The sequence below is a fragment of the Rhinolophus hipposideros genome (assembly GCF_964194185.1).
Source record: "Rhinolophus hipposideros genome assembly, chromosome: 9".
Taxonomy (NCBI): domain Eukaryota; kingdom Metazoa; phylum Chordata; class Mammalia; order Chiroptera; family Rhinolophidae; genus Rhinolophus; species Rhinolophus hipposideros.
Genome location: NC_138055.1, coordinates 6,126,191 through 6,145,304, shown reverse-complemented (window position 1 = coordinate 6,145,304; position 19,114 = coordinate 6,126,191). Strand labels below are relative to the sequence as shown.

At 59.2% G+C, this 19,114-nt stretch overlaps 2 protein-coding genes across 3 annotated transcripts; both read right to left on the bottom strand.

The window, feature by feature from the left end:
* Positions 1 to 101: 101 nt before the first annotated feature.
* SHISA8 (shisa family member 8) lies at positions 102 to 5,005 on the bottom strand (the record flags this gene model as incomplete). The annotated part of the gene is made up of 4 exons (XM_081059255.1): positions 102 to 496; positions 812 to 967; positions 1,718 to 1,851; positions 4,482 to 5,005. The coding sequence occupies 4 exons, from the start codon at positions 5,003 to 5,005 to the stop codon at positions 102 to 104; spliced, it is 1,209 nt and encodes a 402-aa protein (XP_080915381.1).
* A 10,168-nt stretch (positions 5,006 to 15,173) lies between these two features.
* TNFRSF13C (TNF receptor superfamily member 13C) lies at positions 15,174 to 17,354 on the bottom strand. 2 transcript variants are annotated; one of them, XM_081058879.1, is made up of 3 exons: positions 17,016 to 17,354; positions 16,438 to 16,674; positions 15,174 to 15,923 (listed from the first exon to the last, which is right to left on the bottom strand). In XM_081058879.1, exons 1-3 carry the CDS (start codon positions 17,149 to 17,151, stop codon positions 15,745 to 15,747), a joined length of 552 nt encoding a protein of 183 aa, XP_080915005.1. In that variant the 5' UTR covers positions 17,152 to 17,354; the 3' UTR covers positions 15,174 to 15,744. The 2 variants fall into 2 exon arrangements, with proteins under 2 accessions (XP_080915005.1, XP_080915006.1); XM_081058880.1 differs by having other exon boundaries at positions 16,438 to 16,671; positions 17,016 to 17,169.
* Positions 17,355 to 19,114: the final 1,760 nt, after the last annotated feature.

Sequence of the window (19,114 nt, the reverse complement as noted above, 5' to 3'; positions counted from 1 at the left end):
CACCCCCCATGGCCTGGGCTGCTGGACCAGGCGTATGGCGGATCCCGGACAGACAGGGCTCCTGGCGATGCGATGTCTTGGAAGAATCACCAGGCCCGTCTTCACACGGTGACCTCAGCTTTGCTGTTGGTGCTCAGGTGCCGGGGTCCGCGGCCCGCGCAGCCGTAAAGGCCAGGGGGCTGCGGACCGAAGGCTTCGGGCAACTTCTCCACGCTGAACTGGCGCCGGGGCGGGTGGCCCGACCGCCGGGGGGCAGGAGAGGCCTGAGCCGCCAGGTGGCCGCGGTGGGCGGGCCGAGCCGGGCGGCCTGCGGTCCAGGCCTTGCAGTGGCCAGACCGGACAGGGCCGACGGGGGGCTTGTAGCCCGGCGGAGCCCAGGGGCAGACGTCGAGCAGCGCAGGCAAGTCCTCGGGAGGCCTCGGGGTCCGCGCCGGGAGGGTCAACGGGGCGGACGCGGACAAGGGAAAGCGCTGGTACAAGTCCTGAGGGGGCGCCTCTGTGGGGACAGGGCGGGGCAATCGGGGGCAGGGTCAGGTCGCGGGAGGCGGGGCCTCAGAGCCTCCGGGGCGGGGCAGGGCGGGGATTGGCCGCCAGAGACCGGCTTTCCACGCCCCGCGCTCTGGATCCTGCCAGGGGTCGCAGCCAGGCGGCCAGGTCAGGGCATGGCGCCATATAGAAGCTGGCTGGAGCGCTGACTCGAAAGGCTGGGCACTTTGAAACTCCAGGCTGGGACTCCAAACCCTGCGGTCTAGGAGCTTAGATACCTGGGTGCAGTGGGCCCTGCGCTCTTCACCCAAACGGGGCCACTCACCTGACGTCTGGAGCGCCGCTGCCTTGAGGGTGGCGAGGGTGGCGTACTTAGCGAAGTCACGCTGTAACGTCATGCTGCCGCCGCCCTGCAGCTGGGGACCACGCGGGGGCCCTGGTGTCGCCGACCCAAGGGGCATGTTGTTGGGACGTTTCTTGTCTAGAGCAGGGAGAGGGAAAGAAGAAACTAGGCCCCCTGACTGGAGGGCACTGCACCTGCTCTACCCCCTCTTTCTTCGCTGCCCTCTCCCCACCTACACTTTAATGAGAACTTGTGGGGTGGCTATTTGGGCGAAACTGAGAGTGGAACCTGTCTTCATGGCAGAATCTCCAGCGCCTGGCTCAGAATAACATGAAAAGCAGCCAGTCCTGTGTGGGTGCTAACCTAGTGGATGACACCCCAGCATGTTCGGTTTCAGCCAGGCACTGAGTCCCAGGACCTGCTCCCATCAGAGATGAGGGAATATCTGAGGATTAGAACCCACACAGGGAAGTTGTGGGGATGGCCGGGCTGGGGGGTGGGGGGTGCTGTCAAGCCTGCCTGGCCAGCAAGAGGCCAAGAGGGAGACTCCTGCCTGGAGGAAAAGGCCCACGGGAGGCCACAGACCCTGGCCAGGCAGACCCCAGGGTGCTGAACTAGAACCTGAGCCAGGGATCCCTAAATCTGGAACCTTCCTCAGTCTCTGAGGCTGGTGGTTGCAGGACCCCTGGAAGGATGCTTCTCTACCAAGGGTTGCTGACCAGCTCGTCCAGCCCCCACTCACACATGTGCAGAGGCAGACAGCGCATTTCCATTGGAGAAGCACTCTGCTCAGAGCCTTTTGCCCCTCATCACACCACTTCCCTCGCTCCCAGACAAAGGTGGCTCTGTGCTGTAGATGAGCAAATGCCCACCCACCAGTCTACTCACCCGTGCTGTTGCGGGGTGAGCCCCTGGGGAGGCCATCACCCATCTGTACCTGGACACAGCTACCCAGAGGTGGGCCCAGAGGTGGAGGCAGTGGCTCCTGGGGGCCCGGCTGCTTCAGAAGTTCTGTCAGTGTCCTGTGAGGAAAGAGTGGTGAGAAGCAGCCCCCCCAGCCTCCTGCTTCCTCATCAGCCAGGCACTGCCCTATCAAAGGCCAGCCTTGGCCACCACTGTTTCATTGTGTGACCCTGGACAGCTCTTCCAGCAGCTCTGGGCCTCCCTTCTCCCTGTGATTGGGCTCACACATCGTTTCCCCTACCAGTTACGACCTTTGGCCCCAGCACGGCCACTTCCCAGAGCAGGTCAGGAAACTCCAATGGGGTCATGTGAACCAGGGCCACCTAGTTTTCCAAAGCCCTCCCCCCATCCTGGAGTTCACTCTCCAAGACCCTTCGAGTTGAGCCTCCTCTCCCAACACAAGCTCTGTGAGCATATCAGTCTCCTGGACTCTGCTCGTGCTGCTTTTTCTGCTAACAATATCCTCCCCTCCATCTCCTCCGGTAAAAGACTCATTCTTCAAATCCCTCCTCCAGGAAGCCTAAAGATGGCCTACCTAACACAGCAGGGGCTTCTGCTGGGTCCTGGGACACAGCTGCTGGCACAGGCACGGAGGACAGATGAGGGGTTGGAGAACCCCCTGTGCCAGCCTAGCACCAAAGGTTGTATGACCTTGGGCAGTGGCCTCCCTGGGTACCAGGACACCCAGCCCCCACCCAGCTGTGACAGCCTCTGACTGAACCTTCCCCACAGACAGCCAAACCCAGCCTTCAGCTCAGCTGCCTTCAGCTCCCAGAACCCATGATTTTCTCCTACCCCAGTCTGACCCTCCTTCTGGGGCTGGGGCCTCAAATGGCTGATTCATGAAGAAACACACTGTAGTTGGGACACCTGGGGTGGGCACTGTTTGGCTACCGGGTCTGAAAGCAGCCTACTGCCTGCCTGAGCTGACCTTCCTGCCCCACCCATCCCTCAGCAACCCACCCGTGTTCTCATCTCTGGGCAAACACCCGCCAGCCAGCTTTGCCAAACACCTGGGTAATTTTCATGCCTTTGGGCCTTTGCACAAACTCTCCTGGGACAGACTCCAGCTACCCCCTCTCCCTAGCCCTCTGAGAAACCTTCCCTGATCACCCACCTCAACAGGGCAGAATTAAGGGTGAGACTTGGTGGGGAGTGCAGGGGTTTACAACACAAGCACACAGGAGCTCAAGCTGGGTTCCAGGTCTCCTCAGAGGAGAAAAGGGAGTCAGGGAACATGGGAGCCTGAAGCCCAGAGAGGAAGGGACCGATTCAGGCCACATAACCCATCAGGGGTGGGCCAGCTCTCCCCAAAGCATCTCCAGACCTGCTTCCCAGTTCCCTGCAGATGAAGTAGGTTCTAGATGAACATGTCAGCTCGGCTGCGCAAGCCACCCCTCTATACCATCATGGCCCTCAGCTCCTGCTGCCCCACTCTGGTCAAGGGCATGTCCTGTCCTCTCCCCCTCACCCAGCATGAGGGACTCCAAACTCAGGAGGCCCAGGCCCTGCCCCTGCAGCAGCCAGGACCCAGGCTGAGCGCCTCCACATCATGGAGGCAGCACAGAAGCTGAGGCCAAGGTTCCAGCCCCAGCTCCGCCCTGCAGCTGTCTGGGAGGGGTCGGCTAAATGGTGTGGAGACAAGGGGTGCTGAAGAGTGCCAGGGGAGCACTCATCCCCTGCCCCTGAGGTCTAGGAGGGAGGAGCATCCACAGCTGGCCCACCCAAGCGTGGGGGCTTCTTTCTATTGTCACTTTTAATACCAGCCTGTCACAAGCAGTGTCAGCAGCCTACATGCCCAAGGGAGCCAGAACCTGGGTGAGTGAGAAAGGCGCAGGTCCCAGGACATGACGGTGGCTGGGGGCCTGAAATGGGGGAGGTGCGGGGGTGGAGTGAGGGTTCCAGGGGTCAGGACACAGAATCCCTGAGTCCCTATCCCGGTGAGGAAGGGAACCTGGGTCCCGTACACCCCACTTCACACATAGCTCAGAACTCAGCTAGCACTTGTCTTGGCCTCTGCAGCAACTAACTCATGGCCCCCACAGATCAGCCCCTTTCTACACCAGAGGAGACCCTGACCCTCGCCTGGGGAGTATTGAGTGGGGTGAGTTGGGGAAGCCTTCTGAAACACCAGGAAAAGAAGGTCAGGCCTGAGTCACAGCTATGGTGGTGCAGGGAAGGAGATGGAAAGAGGAAGGGGAAAATGAGGGGAGAAGGAGGCAGAGAACCAAGAGAGCTACAGAACATGCCCCCTATCCTCTCTTCCCTCAGGGCCCAAGACGCCCAACACTAGGTCAGCCCACACCCACAACCAGCGCAATGGGGCTCGGGCCCCAGGCCCCATCCCCTGGGCGCAGACCTTGTGCCCTCGGTCGGGCGACCAGCCTTCCCCGCCCACTCCGGAGGATGGAGCTGCGGGGGAGGGCGGCCCCGCACCCAGCTCCGCCGGAAGGTCAAGGGAAGACAGGGCGGTATCGGCTGTCTCCCTCTGAGAGTGGGGGGGTGAGGGGAGACACAGACCTGGAGACAGTCAGAGACCAGGACAGGAGGAGGTGCTGTTGAGAGGACCAAAGTTCCGAGAGGGGGGCGAAGGATGAAGGGTCGTGCGGGGGCGCCAGCCCCGCAGGCAGGGCGGTCCAAGCCGGACCGGCGGGGATCCGGGGCCCAGGCCCGGGCGGCGCGTGCTCACCTGGTCACCGTGCGCCGTGCGCGCGGGCTGTGCGCCCTCTCCAGGCCCAGGCGCGCCCCGATGCCCACCAGCACCAGCAGCGCTGCGACGCCGCACACCGCGTAGACGGCCGTGTGGCTGCGCTCGCGGGCCGGGTCACGGGGCACGACGGCGTCGCGGGCCCGCGCGGGCGGCCGGCCGGTCTGCACCCAGGCCGGTGTATCGTAGTTGGAGCAGCGGCTCTGGTCAAGGCGCCGGGGCCCGTCGTGGCAGCAGAAGCGGTAGCCGCACGTGCCACAGCAGAAGCTGTAGACTCCCGAGCTGCAGTTGAAGGGCGGGTCCCACTGGCCCATCACGTCGTAGTAGCCGCGGCAACGGTCGCCGCCGGCCGGGGCCGCCGTGCCGGGCTCCGCCGACTCCTGCGCCTCCGGGGCCCCCGCGCGGCCCGACGGCGGCCGCACCAGCAGCAGCGCCAGCCCTAGCGCGAGCCGGGGCCCTGGCGGGCCGCGGCCGCCTCGCAGCCCCCGAGCCCCGGCCCTTTCCATCGGGCCCGCGCCTTCGGCTACAGGGCCCCGCGCATGGCGACGCGCCGCGGCTTCCTACGGCCCGGTCGCCCGGCCGGCTCCTTCTCGCCCGCACGGATCACGCGGGGCCCGCAGGGATCGCGCGGGGACCGCCTCCCGGGAGCTGGCTCCCGGTGGACGCCTCCTCGGCCGTCAGGCCCCCCCTAGCACCCCAGACCCCGGTGGGCTCGGCCCGGAGCTCCCGGGGCAGTTGGGCGCGTCTTCTGCCGGGGCTCACCTCGGACCCGAGCCGGCCAGTCTGCGCCCTGGGACGCCCCTGGTCCGGGCAGCGGGTCCTCGCCTGCGCACGGTCCCGGGCCTCTCAGCCGGCGGGTGTGCGGATCCCGGGCCTAGTGGGGGCGGCGCGCCGCCCCACACCGCTGCCTTCCCGCCGCCGGCTCCGTGCTGCCCGCGCTCTGGCTGCGGCTCGGGCTCCGCGCGGGCTCGGGCGGGCGGGGGAAGGAGAGAGCGCGGGAAGAAGGGCGGGAGGGAGTGAGCAGAGCCGGGGGAGGAGCGCGGCGGACGCCAGGGGCGGGAGGGGGCGCGGTGGAGCCCGCACAGCCGGGGCACCCCACGGGATACTCCCGAAGGCCTCCCCAAATCATTTCTCGCAGCTGGGCACTCCGGGGCATTCAGCTACGACCCTCAGGACCATTAGCTTTGGACAACAAGCCTACCGCGGGCGCGTCAAGGTTTTACAAGTGCGGGAACTGAGGGGACAGAGCAGCCCCGGGAGGGTCGTTGCCGCCCCCATCTCCCGCCTCCTCGTCCCTTCCGTCAGTTCTGCTCGAGACAGAGAGGTGTGACACGAAGCAGGCCCTTTCCCTTCTCTGAACCTCGATTTTCCCGCCAGTCAAATGGGAAGGAAACCCGCAGCAGAGCCGCTGCACAGGGCGAAGTATGGGGCCCCTCCGCGCCGCGTAGGGCGCAGCGTTAATCCCAGGGCGCGCGCCCTGCTCCCAGAACCTCCTGGACGCCGGGGCTGGGGTTTGGAGGTGTCCCCACACCTATGATGATGAGCTTGGCCTGGCCGGCGCCCTCCCGGGGTCGCTCAGTCATCCCGCGTTTAAGGGGGAGGAGGCTGGGCTAGCCCGTCTTCAAGGAAGGGGCGGGGCCATTGGCGGACCCTCCAACCGGCCAGCCGCAGGACCCTCAGGTCCATTCACAAGCCCTGGGCAAAGTGGTGGGGGCAATTACCGAACGTGGACTCGGGGAGAGTACCCTCAGTCTTACTTTTCGAAGTTGGGTTTAACTGGAGAATGTGACCAAGCGTTGGTGCCTTGCTTCTCTCTGCCTTCGTTTCTCATCTTAACATCAAAAACTTTTCTTGGGGGGGGCCGATTCATTTTCCGCACCCTCCAGGAGGCAGGAGCCAATAAGTTGCCTCCCACTGTCCAGATGGAAACATCAAGAGGGTCCAGTGCAGCCCATTGTCTCCACACCGCACAGGCCTCCCCCATGATGGATGAGGTGACTCCAGTCTCTAGTTTCTGTAAAATGAAGAATTTGGGCTCATAGGGTTTTTCCTGCTGCCCTTTGCATCCTCTTCTTCACATAGAGACTGGGATCAACTTATAAATATGGAGGAGGTGGGGGAAGAGGGAGAAGAATTCACATTTTAGGGAGGATCAAGTGCTGTTGCTGAGATGAGGAGCTGACAGGCTAATTTCAGGTATTAGTGAGCTAAAACAGGAAGGGGAGTGACCTCCCTGCAAGGCCCTGCCCCCTCATCCTTGTGCGACGGCCAAAGACAGCGTGCTCCCCCCTCCTCCACCCAGGAACACACTTCGTATCCAGCTCAGAAAACCATACCCCATTAAAAGACTATCATAAATTTAGAGAAAAAGAAAAGGTGAGCAAAGGAATGAAATGAAATTGCCTTAATCCCATCATCGGGGACAACTGATGCTATAAAATATGTCATATTTTACATACAGTTTTGTAACTGGTTTTTAGTTTACTTTTTGATGTCAAACTTCCAGTTTGTTATTCTGCTTAGAACTTTGTAACTATATTTTCTGGTGTATCCTTTTCCACTTCCTTAGGGGGTATTCCTAGAAATAAAATCCGTGGCACAAACTGTCCAGTTTGTATCAATGCCCCACACACACTCTGCCAAGCTGCAGTCTAGGTTACCAGGGCTCTGAGGGTGGCCACTTCTCCCTTTCCCACCCTACTGCTGGGCACTAGATTTAAAGGCTTGTCTCTGCCTCCAAGGACTGTGGCCTCTTCCCAGGTAGGGTGACTACTGGGCCCAGAGTGAATCCCCTCCTCCCTGGGCCTCTCTCTTGTTCCCAGTGTCCTGGCATCATTGAATGCTCTGCTCAGCTTCCCCCCCCCCCGTGTTGACTCCCATCAGGTCCTGCATATATATATGTATACATATATATCTCCATTTGTCCAATGCAAGAGCAGATTCCAGTCCCCTCCTACCCTCAGGGACTGATGTCCAACCTCCAGGTCCTCCCATACCCAGTCTGGTTCAGTGGTCAGCAGCAACCATAGATGCCCAGGTCTACTAGGTCTGTGCCTGGCACTTAGTGCCCTCTCCATATGAACACACAGCCTGGGTGGGGAGGAGGGGGAGGGCTGTGAGAAGGTGGGGCAAAGGCAATGACAGGCCGTAGCTGACTGGCTGAGCCCTGGGACCTGGTCGTTCTTTCAGCTGACACTGCCTCCAAGTTCCCAGCTATGGACTGGGCAAGGGGATCCAGACATGGGGCCCAGGCTGCCCTCCCTGCCCCTGGGGTCTCCCTTCATAGCAAGGCAGCAGAGCGCTTCCCCCCTTTCTCCTCTGCCCGCTGCCCCAAGCCTGTGTCACCAAAAATCGTCCATTGATCCAGGCTTAAAATAACCCCTGGCATCTGAAGCAAGCCTCATGGGGCGGGCAGAGGAGCAGTGTCTCTGAGCCTGAAGGGCACCCGCCCCGCCCCCAGCTGCAAGTGCTGGCAATTTAAGTGTGCAGGTGTCTGTGTGCTCACAAATATGAGCGAGAGTGCATGTCTGGGGCTAGCTTGACTATGGGTGCCTTTCCTGCACCCATGAGCACATGTGTACACATGTGTGTAAGTGTGGATGTGCCTGTTCTTTTCTCACTGTTGAGCCCTCACCCAGTGCCCAGCTGTGACTGTAAAACGCTCAGGGATTCCTGAGAGGTTGTGCACATAAGGAAAGCTTGTGCTGGGTCCCAGTATCCCCCTTTTAAATGCTGAGTGACCAGTATGCCCAGCCCTGGGTCAGGGAATTTGGGATTTCCTAGAGAGAAACCCAAGACCCACAGAGGGTCTTGCTATGACTGGCATACAGCCAGGAAGTGCCAGGGTCTGGCCTGGAACCTGCACTGTGAACCCCAAACCTACCTTCTGGCCAGTTCAGTACAGAGAGAGCAGCTGGAGGACCCCAGTCCAGAGCCTAGGGAAGTGTTTCTACATCCTGACAGCACACCCAATACCTGACTAACGTGGATTGCAATTTCTGTCCTAATTAGGCTATTCAACCTTTTTAGGTCTCGGTTTTCTCGTCTGCAACATGGGCTGCTAGCACCTCTTTGACAGGGCGGCAGGGAGAAGCCAACTCATGGGGGCGGGGCGGTGCTGAGAAGCTAGCTGGTGATCACCACCGTGGGTGCCATCCACAATCTCAAAGGCGTCATCCCCAAGCCCATTTTGCTTCCATTTCATCATTGATGATGGAGACAGAGATTGTGGGCACTATGGAGTCCCTGCTAGCACAGATGGATGCCAGTACGGGAAGGGGGTCTGGATGGGGGGGCGAGGGAGGCCTTCCCTCCTTTGTCTCCCTGAGGCAGCTCTGACTCAGGCTCCAGCTGCCTGTGGGAGGAACTAGGCTCCTGAGGTCGCAAGGGAGTGGTGCGATTTGGGTGCCAGGGCTCAGCCTCCTGTCCCAGTTCCCCAAGCACTCTCTCTCTCTCTCTGGTCCTCCCCTCCCGTCACCTGCCTCCGTCACTGCTGATCCCTCTGCCTGGAGTACCCCTATTAGTCTTCAGGAAGGCCTCCGTGAACGTGCAGGTCTGAGATGGCCACCAAGACGGTAGCACGAAAACTGACCCAGAGAGGACAAGGCTTGGCGGAGGCCACACAGTGCGTCCCGCGGGAAAGGCCCGCCCTGCCTCCGCCGGCCTGCGGGTTCCTTGGACACAACCGGAGGTCAGCTCCTAGCCCAGAGCGCGGGGGGAGGCGTCCTGCAGCGCACCTCCCCTACACCTCGCCCCAAAGTAGGGCCCATGTCCCGCACCCGGGCCTCTCCTTGCTTGGGCCGCGCGTGGGGACGGGGACCCCGCGTGAGTGCGGAGGTCCAGAGTTGGGAGAGTGTATGGTTGGTCGTGGACTCGCCGCTCACCCAGTGCCTCCCGTTTTCCTCGCCCTTCGGCCACGAACCCACCCCTTCTACATGCCTGAGGCCCTGCCCCTTTTCGGCAACCTTGAGGCTTGGGGTCTCTCAGCCCCGCCTCTCTCCTTGACCACGCCCCCGGCCGCGCCTCTCACCCTGGCCCCACCCCCTCCGGAAGGGAGCCCTAGTCTCGGCTGCTGGCAGGCAAGGTGCCACCCGGGCTCACCACAGGAGCCGCGCAGGTGGACTTTCGCCTGCCCCGGAGTCGCTGGCACTGTTCTGGACCTTGGCAGGGCGCCCGGGGCTGGAGCCCAGATTTTCTACAGGTCTGAGGAGTGAAGAGATGCTCAGAGGCCCTCTGGGCGCAGGGACCCCTGCAGCGTCCCACCCGCAGCTTCTCCGCCCTGAACAGTCCCGAGAAAGAGCGTGAGCTGGGAACGCAGGCATCCATGTCTTCCTGGATCCTCCCGACTCTCCCTGTGACCCTGGGTAGTTCCCATCCCCCTCCCACACCGCCCCCGGGTCAGGACCTGGCAGCTGGGGAGGGGCACAGATGGGAGAAAGATCAGATTTCAGCTCTGGGTGAGGAAGAATTTGTCTCCAACCACCCACGACAGAGCAAATGGGAATGAGTTCTCACCCTGGGTCCAGTGGCGTGACAGAGGGATCTGGTGGCCTTTCAGAGGGGACAGGGAAGGGTGAGACACCAAATGATGGGGCTGGAAGAGTACCCAGGTTCCCTGAGGGTGACTGCCCCTGTGTGCCTGGGGCAGGCACGGTGTGGCCTCTGACACAGCCTGTCCTGGCACTCGGAGGCCATACTGCCCAGCTCGCCAGACCCTTCCCCTGCCCCTGCTTCCTGACCCTCCTGTCCCCTCTCCTCTGCACCTTTGCACACAGTCCCCTGGGGCAGGAATGCCCTTTCCCTGCTCCATTCCAGCAGGAAAACTGCCTCAGGATTCAGGACATACCTCCTCTTCAGAGCACTCCTTGGAAGCTGGATTAGTCACCCCCTGCTTGGGGCATCCCCCCACCCCTGCCCTGTCGTTGTGTCCTGCTCTGTCTTCCATCAGACTAGGATCCGATGGCAGGGCCTGGGGCTGACCGCCAGCACCACCCAGAGTGGCCCTGGAGCAAGTACATGTGTCTGGGATCCAGTGTGATCAATGGGCAGTAAATGGATGAGTGAGGGGGTGCTAAGCCCAGAGCCTCAGATCAGTTCTGGGAAACTCACCTCCCAGGGGGGATTGCTGAAGGTTGGAGGCTCTGGGCAGGATGTATGTGCCTGTGCCCCACGGAACGAAGGAGGTGGAGGCACTCTTGGGTGGAAACCCTCCTTGCCATATGACGTCTTTAATCTCAGACAGCTGGGTGGCCCTCAAGCTCCATTTTGCGGAGGGTGAGACAGGTCCAGAGAGATGTCACCAGTTTCTAAAAAGCCAAGGGCTGTGTGGGGCCTTCCTTGCTGAGACAGAGGGAAGGTAAGAGGTCAGGTCCTTCCTCCCTGGCCTCACCATCTGGGCCTCCCTACCCCCACCCTGAACTCTTGAATTGGGGGCTGCAGGGCAGGAAGTGAAAGGTGCCTGCAGGAAGCCCCAGGAGGAACTGAGACTTCAGCCAGCTCCACCCCCACCTGCCAGGGCCCTGGGGACTTTGGTGAAACCAGACCCTCCTTTAGGAAAAACTGGCAAGACATACAGGCTAGGGGGAGGGTAACTGCTTCTCTCCATTGCCATTCCAACAAGCAGTTCTTCCAGAGTCTGTCTTGGATCCCTCTTATCACAAAAAGAGACCAGTTGGAGAGAGAAATCTTTGAGTGGTGATGAAAACAAGTAGAACCTGGAGTCAAATAGAATCAGCAGCTCCTAAGGAGGGCATCTAGGCCAGTTACTTTCGGGACCTGCGCACAGGGCAGGGGCAGGAGCCCGGGTCTAGCCTAGCTCCATCTCCTATTGTATCTCGGGCCAGATCCCTCACCTCTCTGGGCCTTTTCTTTCCTATCAGTAAAATGGGCTGTATAATCCCCGCTCATGGACAAACGGGGGCCTTTAAAAAGTCAAGGACTTTGGTTGCAACAACTCTCCTGGGAAACAGACTCGGGAAAAGATTTATGTACAAGGAGGTGCTACTGTATCAGTTACAATATACAGTTGTCCTCCCTCATTCGTGGGAGACAGGTCCAAACCCCCCAGGGGATGCCTGAAATCACTGGATAGTACCAAACGCTTTATATACAATGTTTTTTTCCTATATATGCACCCATGATAAAGTTAAATTTATAAATTAAGCACGGTAAGCGATTAACAACACTAACTAATAATAAAATAGCACAACTATAACAATATACTGTAATAAAAGTGACGTGAATGTGGGCGCTCGTTCCAGGGGAGCCCTTGCTGCAGTCTCCGTACAGGCTCAATGCTTTTCTGGTGCAACACGCTGTCAGCTGGAACACGTTTTATGCTCACGTCCTCCACCCACAAATTTAATGCCTTTTCCATCCTAACTAAGCAGTTATCACGCACTGCGGCCATAACTTTTGCAGCCTGAGGTGCAACAGCAAAACTAGCACAGATTTATGTTTCCTTCTTGACAATTTCATGGGTAGAAGATTCGTCCTTACCATAGATCTTAGCAACCTCAGCATACAATGTTTTTCTTATTGACTAGAGAAATTTTACCTTTTCTCTTAAAGGAAGCACTTTATGGCTTCTCTTTGGCGTAGCCAAATTGTCAGCATCACTAACCACTCTTGTGCTTGGGGGCCATTATTAGGTAAAATAAGGGTGACCTGAACACAAGCACTGTAGCCACTAACGGAGAAAGCTACTAAGTGACTGATGGGCAGGGAGCATACACAGTGTGGATACACTGGACAAAAAGATGATTCACGTCCTGAGTGGGAAGAAGCAGGAAGACGTGAGAGTTCATCATGCTACTCAGAATGGCACACAATTTAAAACTTATGAATTATTTATTTCTGGAATTTTCCATTTAATATTTTAAAACTGCGGTTGACTCGAGAAGGGGGGACCACTGTAAAAACTGAAAACAACCAAATGCTCCAGCAGCAAACTTTTTCAACACTTTCCAAGGTTTTTACCTTGTTGGTGAAGGGTTTAAAGGCAAGGGAAAACTCACCAAACACGACAGTCAAGATATGAATTTATATATATATATAAAATGATTACAATGATGTAGGAAATCCACCACTCAGGGGCCTGGTACTGCTGGATTATGGGTCATTTCTCTGTAGATTCCACCCTCGATTACTGTCTTGAATTTTCCAAAGTGTTTATAAAACCCATGTCTTGATTTTTTTTAAAATAAAAAACACTTTTTAAAAGCAAACAGCTCTCTTCCAAGTGCTTTATTAAGATCAAATGAGGTAAGACTCCTTAGAAAACAATGCCTAGGACTGAGGGCCAGAGAGTGGAGGCCCCTTGGAGGCGAGGTCCCTTTCAGGGATTGGGGGAGAGTGACCCCCTCTTTGCCCACCTCTCCCCTGGCCTCGGCCTCCTGGTTCTTCCTTAATGAACTTTCCTTCTGTTTTTTGCTGGATGACAATGATGCCAAGTCTTCTCGTTCTCTGGGCCTCAGTTTTCTAATCTGTAAAATGCGGTGAGGGGTCGAGGATTCTCTAAGTTTTCTTCTACTTCTTCTCTGAGGGCCACAGGCCAAGAGGAGAGCTTTGCATCTAACTTTGAACCCTCTGTTTTTCAGAAAAAGTAACAGACTGGAGGGGAAGCTGAACACTAGCCAGCGGTTCAGCCAGGACACAGTGGTGCCAGAGGTTTGCATGTCTGGGCCCCAGAGGGGTTTCGCCCACTAGTTTCACCTCCAGCTCTGGTGGAAAAAGTGGGGTGGGGGTGGGGTGGCCAGAAATCGCTCAGACTCCTCCAGCCCAGTGGATGGCTGGGGCCATTCTGGGCCTGCCTGCCTACTGCTGGCCACCTGATCTCACCCCAGCCAGCTGGCTCCCTGGAGGGAGGGGCATCTGAAAGGAGTTCAGGGAGGGAGTGGCTAAGAGATTTAGGTATGAGAGATGTGAGTGTCCAGGTCCTGGGGTCTCCAAATGCTACTGGAGGCTAACTGTGGGGACAGAGGACCAGAGAGCAGTTTCCAGGCTCTCGGCCTCACGTGGAAAGGTGCTGGCTCGGGTAGTAGATGGCCATCACCTGTAATCAGATGGCCATCCGCTGTGGCTGGTTGGCCATCAGCTGTTACTGGTTAGCCATTAGCCACTAATATAACTGCTGAGGCTACACTAGGGGATTGGTTGGTTGGCAGAGAAACAGACGGTGGATTGCACATCATGTGGAGCCTGCTTCCTGTGTCTCCAACCCAGCCACCAGCAAGAGTATAGTGGTATGAACCCCCTACCCATGGCTCCGTTGGTGTTCCTTTTTGGCCTCACCATGTCCTGCGTTCTTGTCTGGGGAGCGGAAGCTGAGACCCTGCATAACACTGTCCTTTCCTCCCCCTTCTGACTCCCCCCCCACACTCCGGTTCAAGCCGTTGTTTCTCAGTCTAGTTGTGTAGGACACAGCTCTAGGACACAGCTCCCTGGCCCATGCTGGTATTGTGAGCCTTGCACTCCCCCGGCTGAGGCAGTCGGTCGCCGGTCGTTGGTCGGCTGCTCACGGCAGCTCTCGCCGGCTGCTGACCGCTCACGATGGCTGCCGGCCACTCAGGCTGGCCACCGGCCGCTCCTGGCACCACACAGTACCCGCAGAAGCCCATAGCAGCCCACGGCAGTACACAGCAGCCCACACCAACCCACGCCAACCTCTGGCTGCTCATGGCAGCCCAGCTCCAGGAAGAGCCATTGTTCACAATCTTAGCTGTAGAGGGCGCAACTCACTGGCCCATGTGGCAATGGAAGCCGCGACCTACGCATTAGGAGCATGGCGCTCCAACCACCTGAGCCATGGGGCCAGCCCCGCTAACTATCTTTTGAGGTGGGTAAGGGTTGGGCAGAAAGGGCAGGTGTGTGCCAGGCAACTCTGACGGCACGTCAGGGAGAAGTGAGCAGAACACATTTGATGAATGGAACAGAATGTGGCCAAAGTCCCACAGTGGGACAAAATGGTACCCAGAATCCCATCTTCTGACTCCCAGTCCAGTGATCTTTCCAAGGGCGTTGAGTTGCGACAAGTTCCAGTTCCAAGGGCGTTGTGTTGTGACAAGTTCCAGTTCCAGTTCCAGTTCCAGGATGGAATCTGGGGTCAGGAGGTTCTAGCCCGGTGTAGGAGGGCTGGCATACGAGGCAGAAGCTGATCAAGTGTACAGTGTGGTCCCAAACTGGAAGAGACAGTCTCGGCCCCAGTTCCAGACCAATTGGCACCACTGTCAGAGGAGCAGTTCCACTGGGATGGTGGGTGACTCTAGGGGTTGGCACAGAATGGCCAAGTGACTGCAATGCTCAGTCCTAGTGCTTGGGGAGGGCAGGCCACAAAGAGAAGGGAGCTCAAGGTCCAGCTGGTTCAAGGCCACAGGTCTGTCCTGGCCTCTGTATGAAGGAGGCCAGGTCCTGCAAGTCCTGAGCCCTGCCCTGTGAATGGCTGAGTGTGCCCTGGAGGCAGCGGGGACCGCAGGTGGTCTCTGATGCCTGTCAGTGTGCCTTCAGCGTGAGTTTGCAGTCTAGCCCCAGACACTGTAGACTTCCTCCCAAATGCAAGCCTTGGGCTCTGGAAGCTGCCATCAGGGTGAAAATGGCATCATAGGTCCTTGTAGATTGGGCCAAGCTCAGGGTTGACATTGGGGTACAGACACCTGAGAATCAGCATAATTCAGGCTATTTCTTTTTTTTATTGGGGAACAGTGTGTTTTTCCAGGACCCATCAGCTTCATGTCGTTGTTTTCACTCTAGTTGTGGAGGCCGCAGCTCACTGGCCCATGTGGGAATTGAACCAGCGACCTTGGTGTTATGAGCACTGTGCTCTAACCACCTGAGCCACCCAGCAGGACAGCTCTTGAGAGCAAGTACTAAAGAAATACAACACCTAACTACAAATTAGGCATCCTCCCACTGGATTCTTTTCCTAGATTCATTTTGGCTTACTGGCAGCTTGCCCACTCTAAAAGAGAAGCCTCCTACTCAAAGTGCCCCAACTACTCAAAAACACAGGATCTCAGTCACAACCTTCAAGGGCTCCCAAAGATGGTAGGGTTTTACAAGCCAAACACTGACCTGCCATAGGACTTCGTGCTGGCTGAACTCATTGGTCTGCAGTGTCTGTGGTTCTGCAGGGTTTGCTGGGGAGCAGCCTGGCTCCCAGAAAAGGGGCAGGTGGGGTGAAAAGCCAAATTCAACCTCCAAATCCCTGGCTCGCAGTCCACAGAGGGCAGACTTGCCCCTTTCGTTGCTACTATTGCTCAGGGCCGGCTGTCTTGGTGGTGACCAGCTCAGTGGAGCCTAGCTCTGTGGCTGGCACAGGGACGCTGTGGGCAGGTGGGGTGGTGGCTGGGTCATCTCTGGGCGAAGGCCAGATGGGAGCTGTGGCATCAAGGGGTCCAGAAGAGAGGATGGTGACACAGTTCGGGGGCTCTGGTGGGGGGAAAGTCAGGGTTGAGTCACAGCTGTCCCCCATCCCTGTTCTGGAAGCCTCCCAGGAGGGACAGCTCTCCCACTGAGAGAGAAGTCGATGAAGATGAAGCCCCACTGCAGGGGGGGAAGGGTGACACATGATCACTCTCAGGACAGGAAGTGCTGAGAGGGCAGCAAAATGAGGGGTGCTGACAGAAGAGAGAGGAAGTGTGGCAGTCTGGTCATCCCAGAGAGAAGCCAGGCCAGAGAAGCCCTCTCTCAGACTGCGCTCACCAGCCTTTGTGTCTCTTCCTCAGTGGGTCTGAGAGGTCACAGCTGTGTCTCTCGCTTGGCCTGGGGTCTCAGGCAGGACTGTCTCCCTGCTCAGCCTAGGATCCTCAGAGCAGCTCTTTCCTCCCTTTTTTGTATCCCCACCTAGAACCCTGCCTTCCCCTTCAGCCCTCCCCCAACCCCAGGTGGCCGGACCCTCTTCCACGGGGCAGTGCCTCATGGGTCCCCTAGACGCAGAACTTACCTTCCTGCTCTATGTCGCGGGCCTCCGGGGGACCCGGCGAGCTGAGCCGCCTCTGTCGCCTCCTCCAGCTCACCAGGGCCACCAGGACCAGGGCCAGTGCCAGGCCCAGCAGCGCCGGGGCGCCGAGAAGCAGCGCGGGGAGCTGCAGCGCGGTCTCTGCTCCGGCCCCGGCCCCCGCGCCCACCGACTCCTGCGGCTGCAGAGCCGTCCCTGGCGCCAGGCTGCTCATCCCCGCTGCTGGTGTAGGGGACCGGAGGGTCAGAGAGAGGCGAGGTTGAGCAAGGGAAGGGAGGGACGGCCAGGCGCGGGGAAGGGTGTGTGTGTGAGGGGGTGGTACATTGGGAGAGGGGGGAGAGGCGGAGGTGAGGGCTACGCGGTGATGGCTGGTCCCCATCCAAGCCCCTGCCCACAGCCCCAGTCAACGCTTTGCTCCCCTGCCCCAACGTCCTGGGACCGTAGGGGCGGGGGCTAAGCCTCCGCTCTGGCGGGCGGGGTGAGGGGCCCTCCGTGGTGGCAGCACCCTCCGCCGCCCCCGGAGGCCGCCCGGTGGGCCAGCGTCGGAATCCTTTGGCTCTTACCGGGTCTCGGATCCGGCGTCCGGAGGAGATTGCAGGCCACGCAGCCGCGGACCAGCGGGTCAAAGCACTGGGCCTGGACGCACTGCGTGGGGGCCAGCCCGTCCCCGTCCCTCCGGCTCCTGGCCCCTGGCCTCATGCTACTGGTGGCAACACACACCCAGCTGGGACTGAGTCGCCTGGGCTGCCCCAGGGGGAGGAAACGGAGGAGACACCGCCCACTGCACTCGCTCCGCCCTCCTGCCCGCTGGGGTGGGACCGCTGGGGTGGGACCACTCTCAGTCAAGGCCCTAGGGCCCTGCACCCCAGACCTTCCCTTTCTACCTGTGGTTTCTCCATTCAATCACTTAACCATCATCCTGCTGGGAGGGCCCTCTGCTGGGCACTGAGACCAGGGCCTGCTCTTGGCCAGCAGGTTCCCCCCCTCCAGCAGGCCTCCTCTGTCCTACGCCCCCCCAGGTGATCCTCACCAGCTATCGCCCCCACCCCCATCTGCCACCTTCTCTGGGGAGCCCTCCTGCCCTTTTCAGAGCTGGTTCAGTTCACCAAACACCCTGAGTGCCCACACTGGATGTGTCCTGAGGGACCCCCCACACTGGGAATGGTGATGGGACAGACATACCTCACAGCAGCCAGTGTAGGTCTCACCACAGAGGGCTAGAGGGCTGGATGGCCCAGGAAGGCTTTGTGGAGATGAGTCAATTGCTAGATGGAGTGATGTCTAGGGGCCCTGATGGGGAAGAGGCTTAGTATAAGCAAAGGCCTCAAGGCCCAAATAGGAAGGCCCGCCCGGGAGAGCTGGGGTCAGAGGGCTGGCCTGGGGCCTTGAATGAGGGGTAAGGAGTTCAGACACTGGCCTGAAGGCCCTGGGGAGCCACAAAGGGCTTTAAGCAGGGACTGTCACAGTCAGAGCTGCGTGTTAGCAAGGAACCTCTGGCTAGAATGGAGGGCACAGAGGGTGGGGGAGGGCAGCCAAGTGCCCAGGGACAGCTCAGTCTCCAGATCCTAAGCAGGAAGGAGATTCAGACCAACACAGGGACAGAAGGACCGAACCCCGGTAGGTGGTCCACCCACCTTGCTGTCTTTTCCGAGGGTTGTGTGTGTCCCGGGCCGCTCACCCCTATGTCTCACCAAGGCCCCTCCTGCCTGTCTCTCTTCCTCCATGTTTGGTTTCCCCCACCTGTGTCTCACGCCTGTGTCTCTCTGACTGAGTCTCACACACACACACACAAGCTTCCTGAGTCTTCCTTCCTTGACGTCTAGGGACAGGGGCTGGCAGAAGGCCTCAGCATGGATGCAGGCTTAGTGCCTCCTGGTGGGCCCTACCAGCCCTCTAAGCACTCTAGGGCTGGGGGCACAAAGGAAAGAGTAACTGTCCAGGGGACAGGGAGGAGGCTTGGCGACAGGAGTGGATCTTTAGCAGCTGTAAGGGGGAGGGAAACCTTCCAGGCAGAGGCAAAGGCGTGGAGAGGTGAAAGGGGGAGCTTTGTGTGGGGATGGGCATGGCCCCTGCCTCAAGGGATGCTGTAGAAGGAGGGAGGGAGAAAGGGAGCTCCCATGGCTGCAGATAGACTGGGCCAGGCCTCAAGCCACAGGTACTCAGGCAGAGGAGGCGTCTGAGTGGAGGGAGAGGTTCTGAGCTGTGCCTTAGGGGAACAGTGTCTGGCAGCTGTGGAGCTGGAGACTGGACAAGTGTGCGGAGCAGTGAAGAGGCTGCACTATGGTCCAGACCAGGGCCACCATCTAGCCATTGTTCAGGAGGAGCAAGGGATGCTATGGAGAGAGGGGAACAGGCTGGTCCCCAAGTTTCTGGCTCAGGGGACCCCAAGGACTCACACAGAACCCCAAGTTGGCATGCGTTGAGGAGTCCTAGACCACTGCCTCCCCAGCCGCTGCCCACGGGCGAGCAACTCCGTGGCAGGAAGGTGTAGGCGGTGGGGCAGCTGCAAAGGAGAAGTGGGTCTGGGGTGGTGGGTGTGGACGTGGGTGTGAGTGTGTGGTGAGGGGGTGGAGGAGCCAGGAGCCTGGAGAGGAGCCTGGGCAGGGAAGGCCCTTTTAGGGGGCAGAAGGGTGGGAGCAAGGCGGGAAGATTGGGCCCCAAC

What these genes read in the sequence shown, in the direction of transcription:
- TNFRSF13C (XM_081058879.1), bottom strand. Translation starts at nt 17,151, where the DNA reads ATGAGGCCAGGGGCCAGGAGCCGGAGGGACGGGGACGGGCTGGCCCCC. An exon ending in GACGCCGGATCCGAGACCCG is followed by an intron (nt 16,675 to 17,015) that starts GTAAGAGCCAAA and finishes CCCCTACACCAG; the next exon opens with CAGCGGGGATGAGCAGCCTG. An exon ending in CCGCGACATAGAGCAGGAAG is followed by an intron (nt 15,924 to 16,437) that starts GTAAGTTCTGCG and finishes TCCCCCCACCAG; the next exon opens with AGCCCCCGAACTGTGTCACC.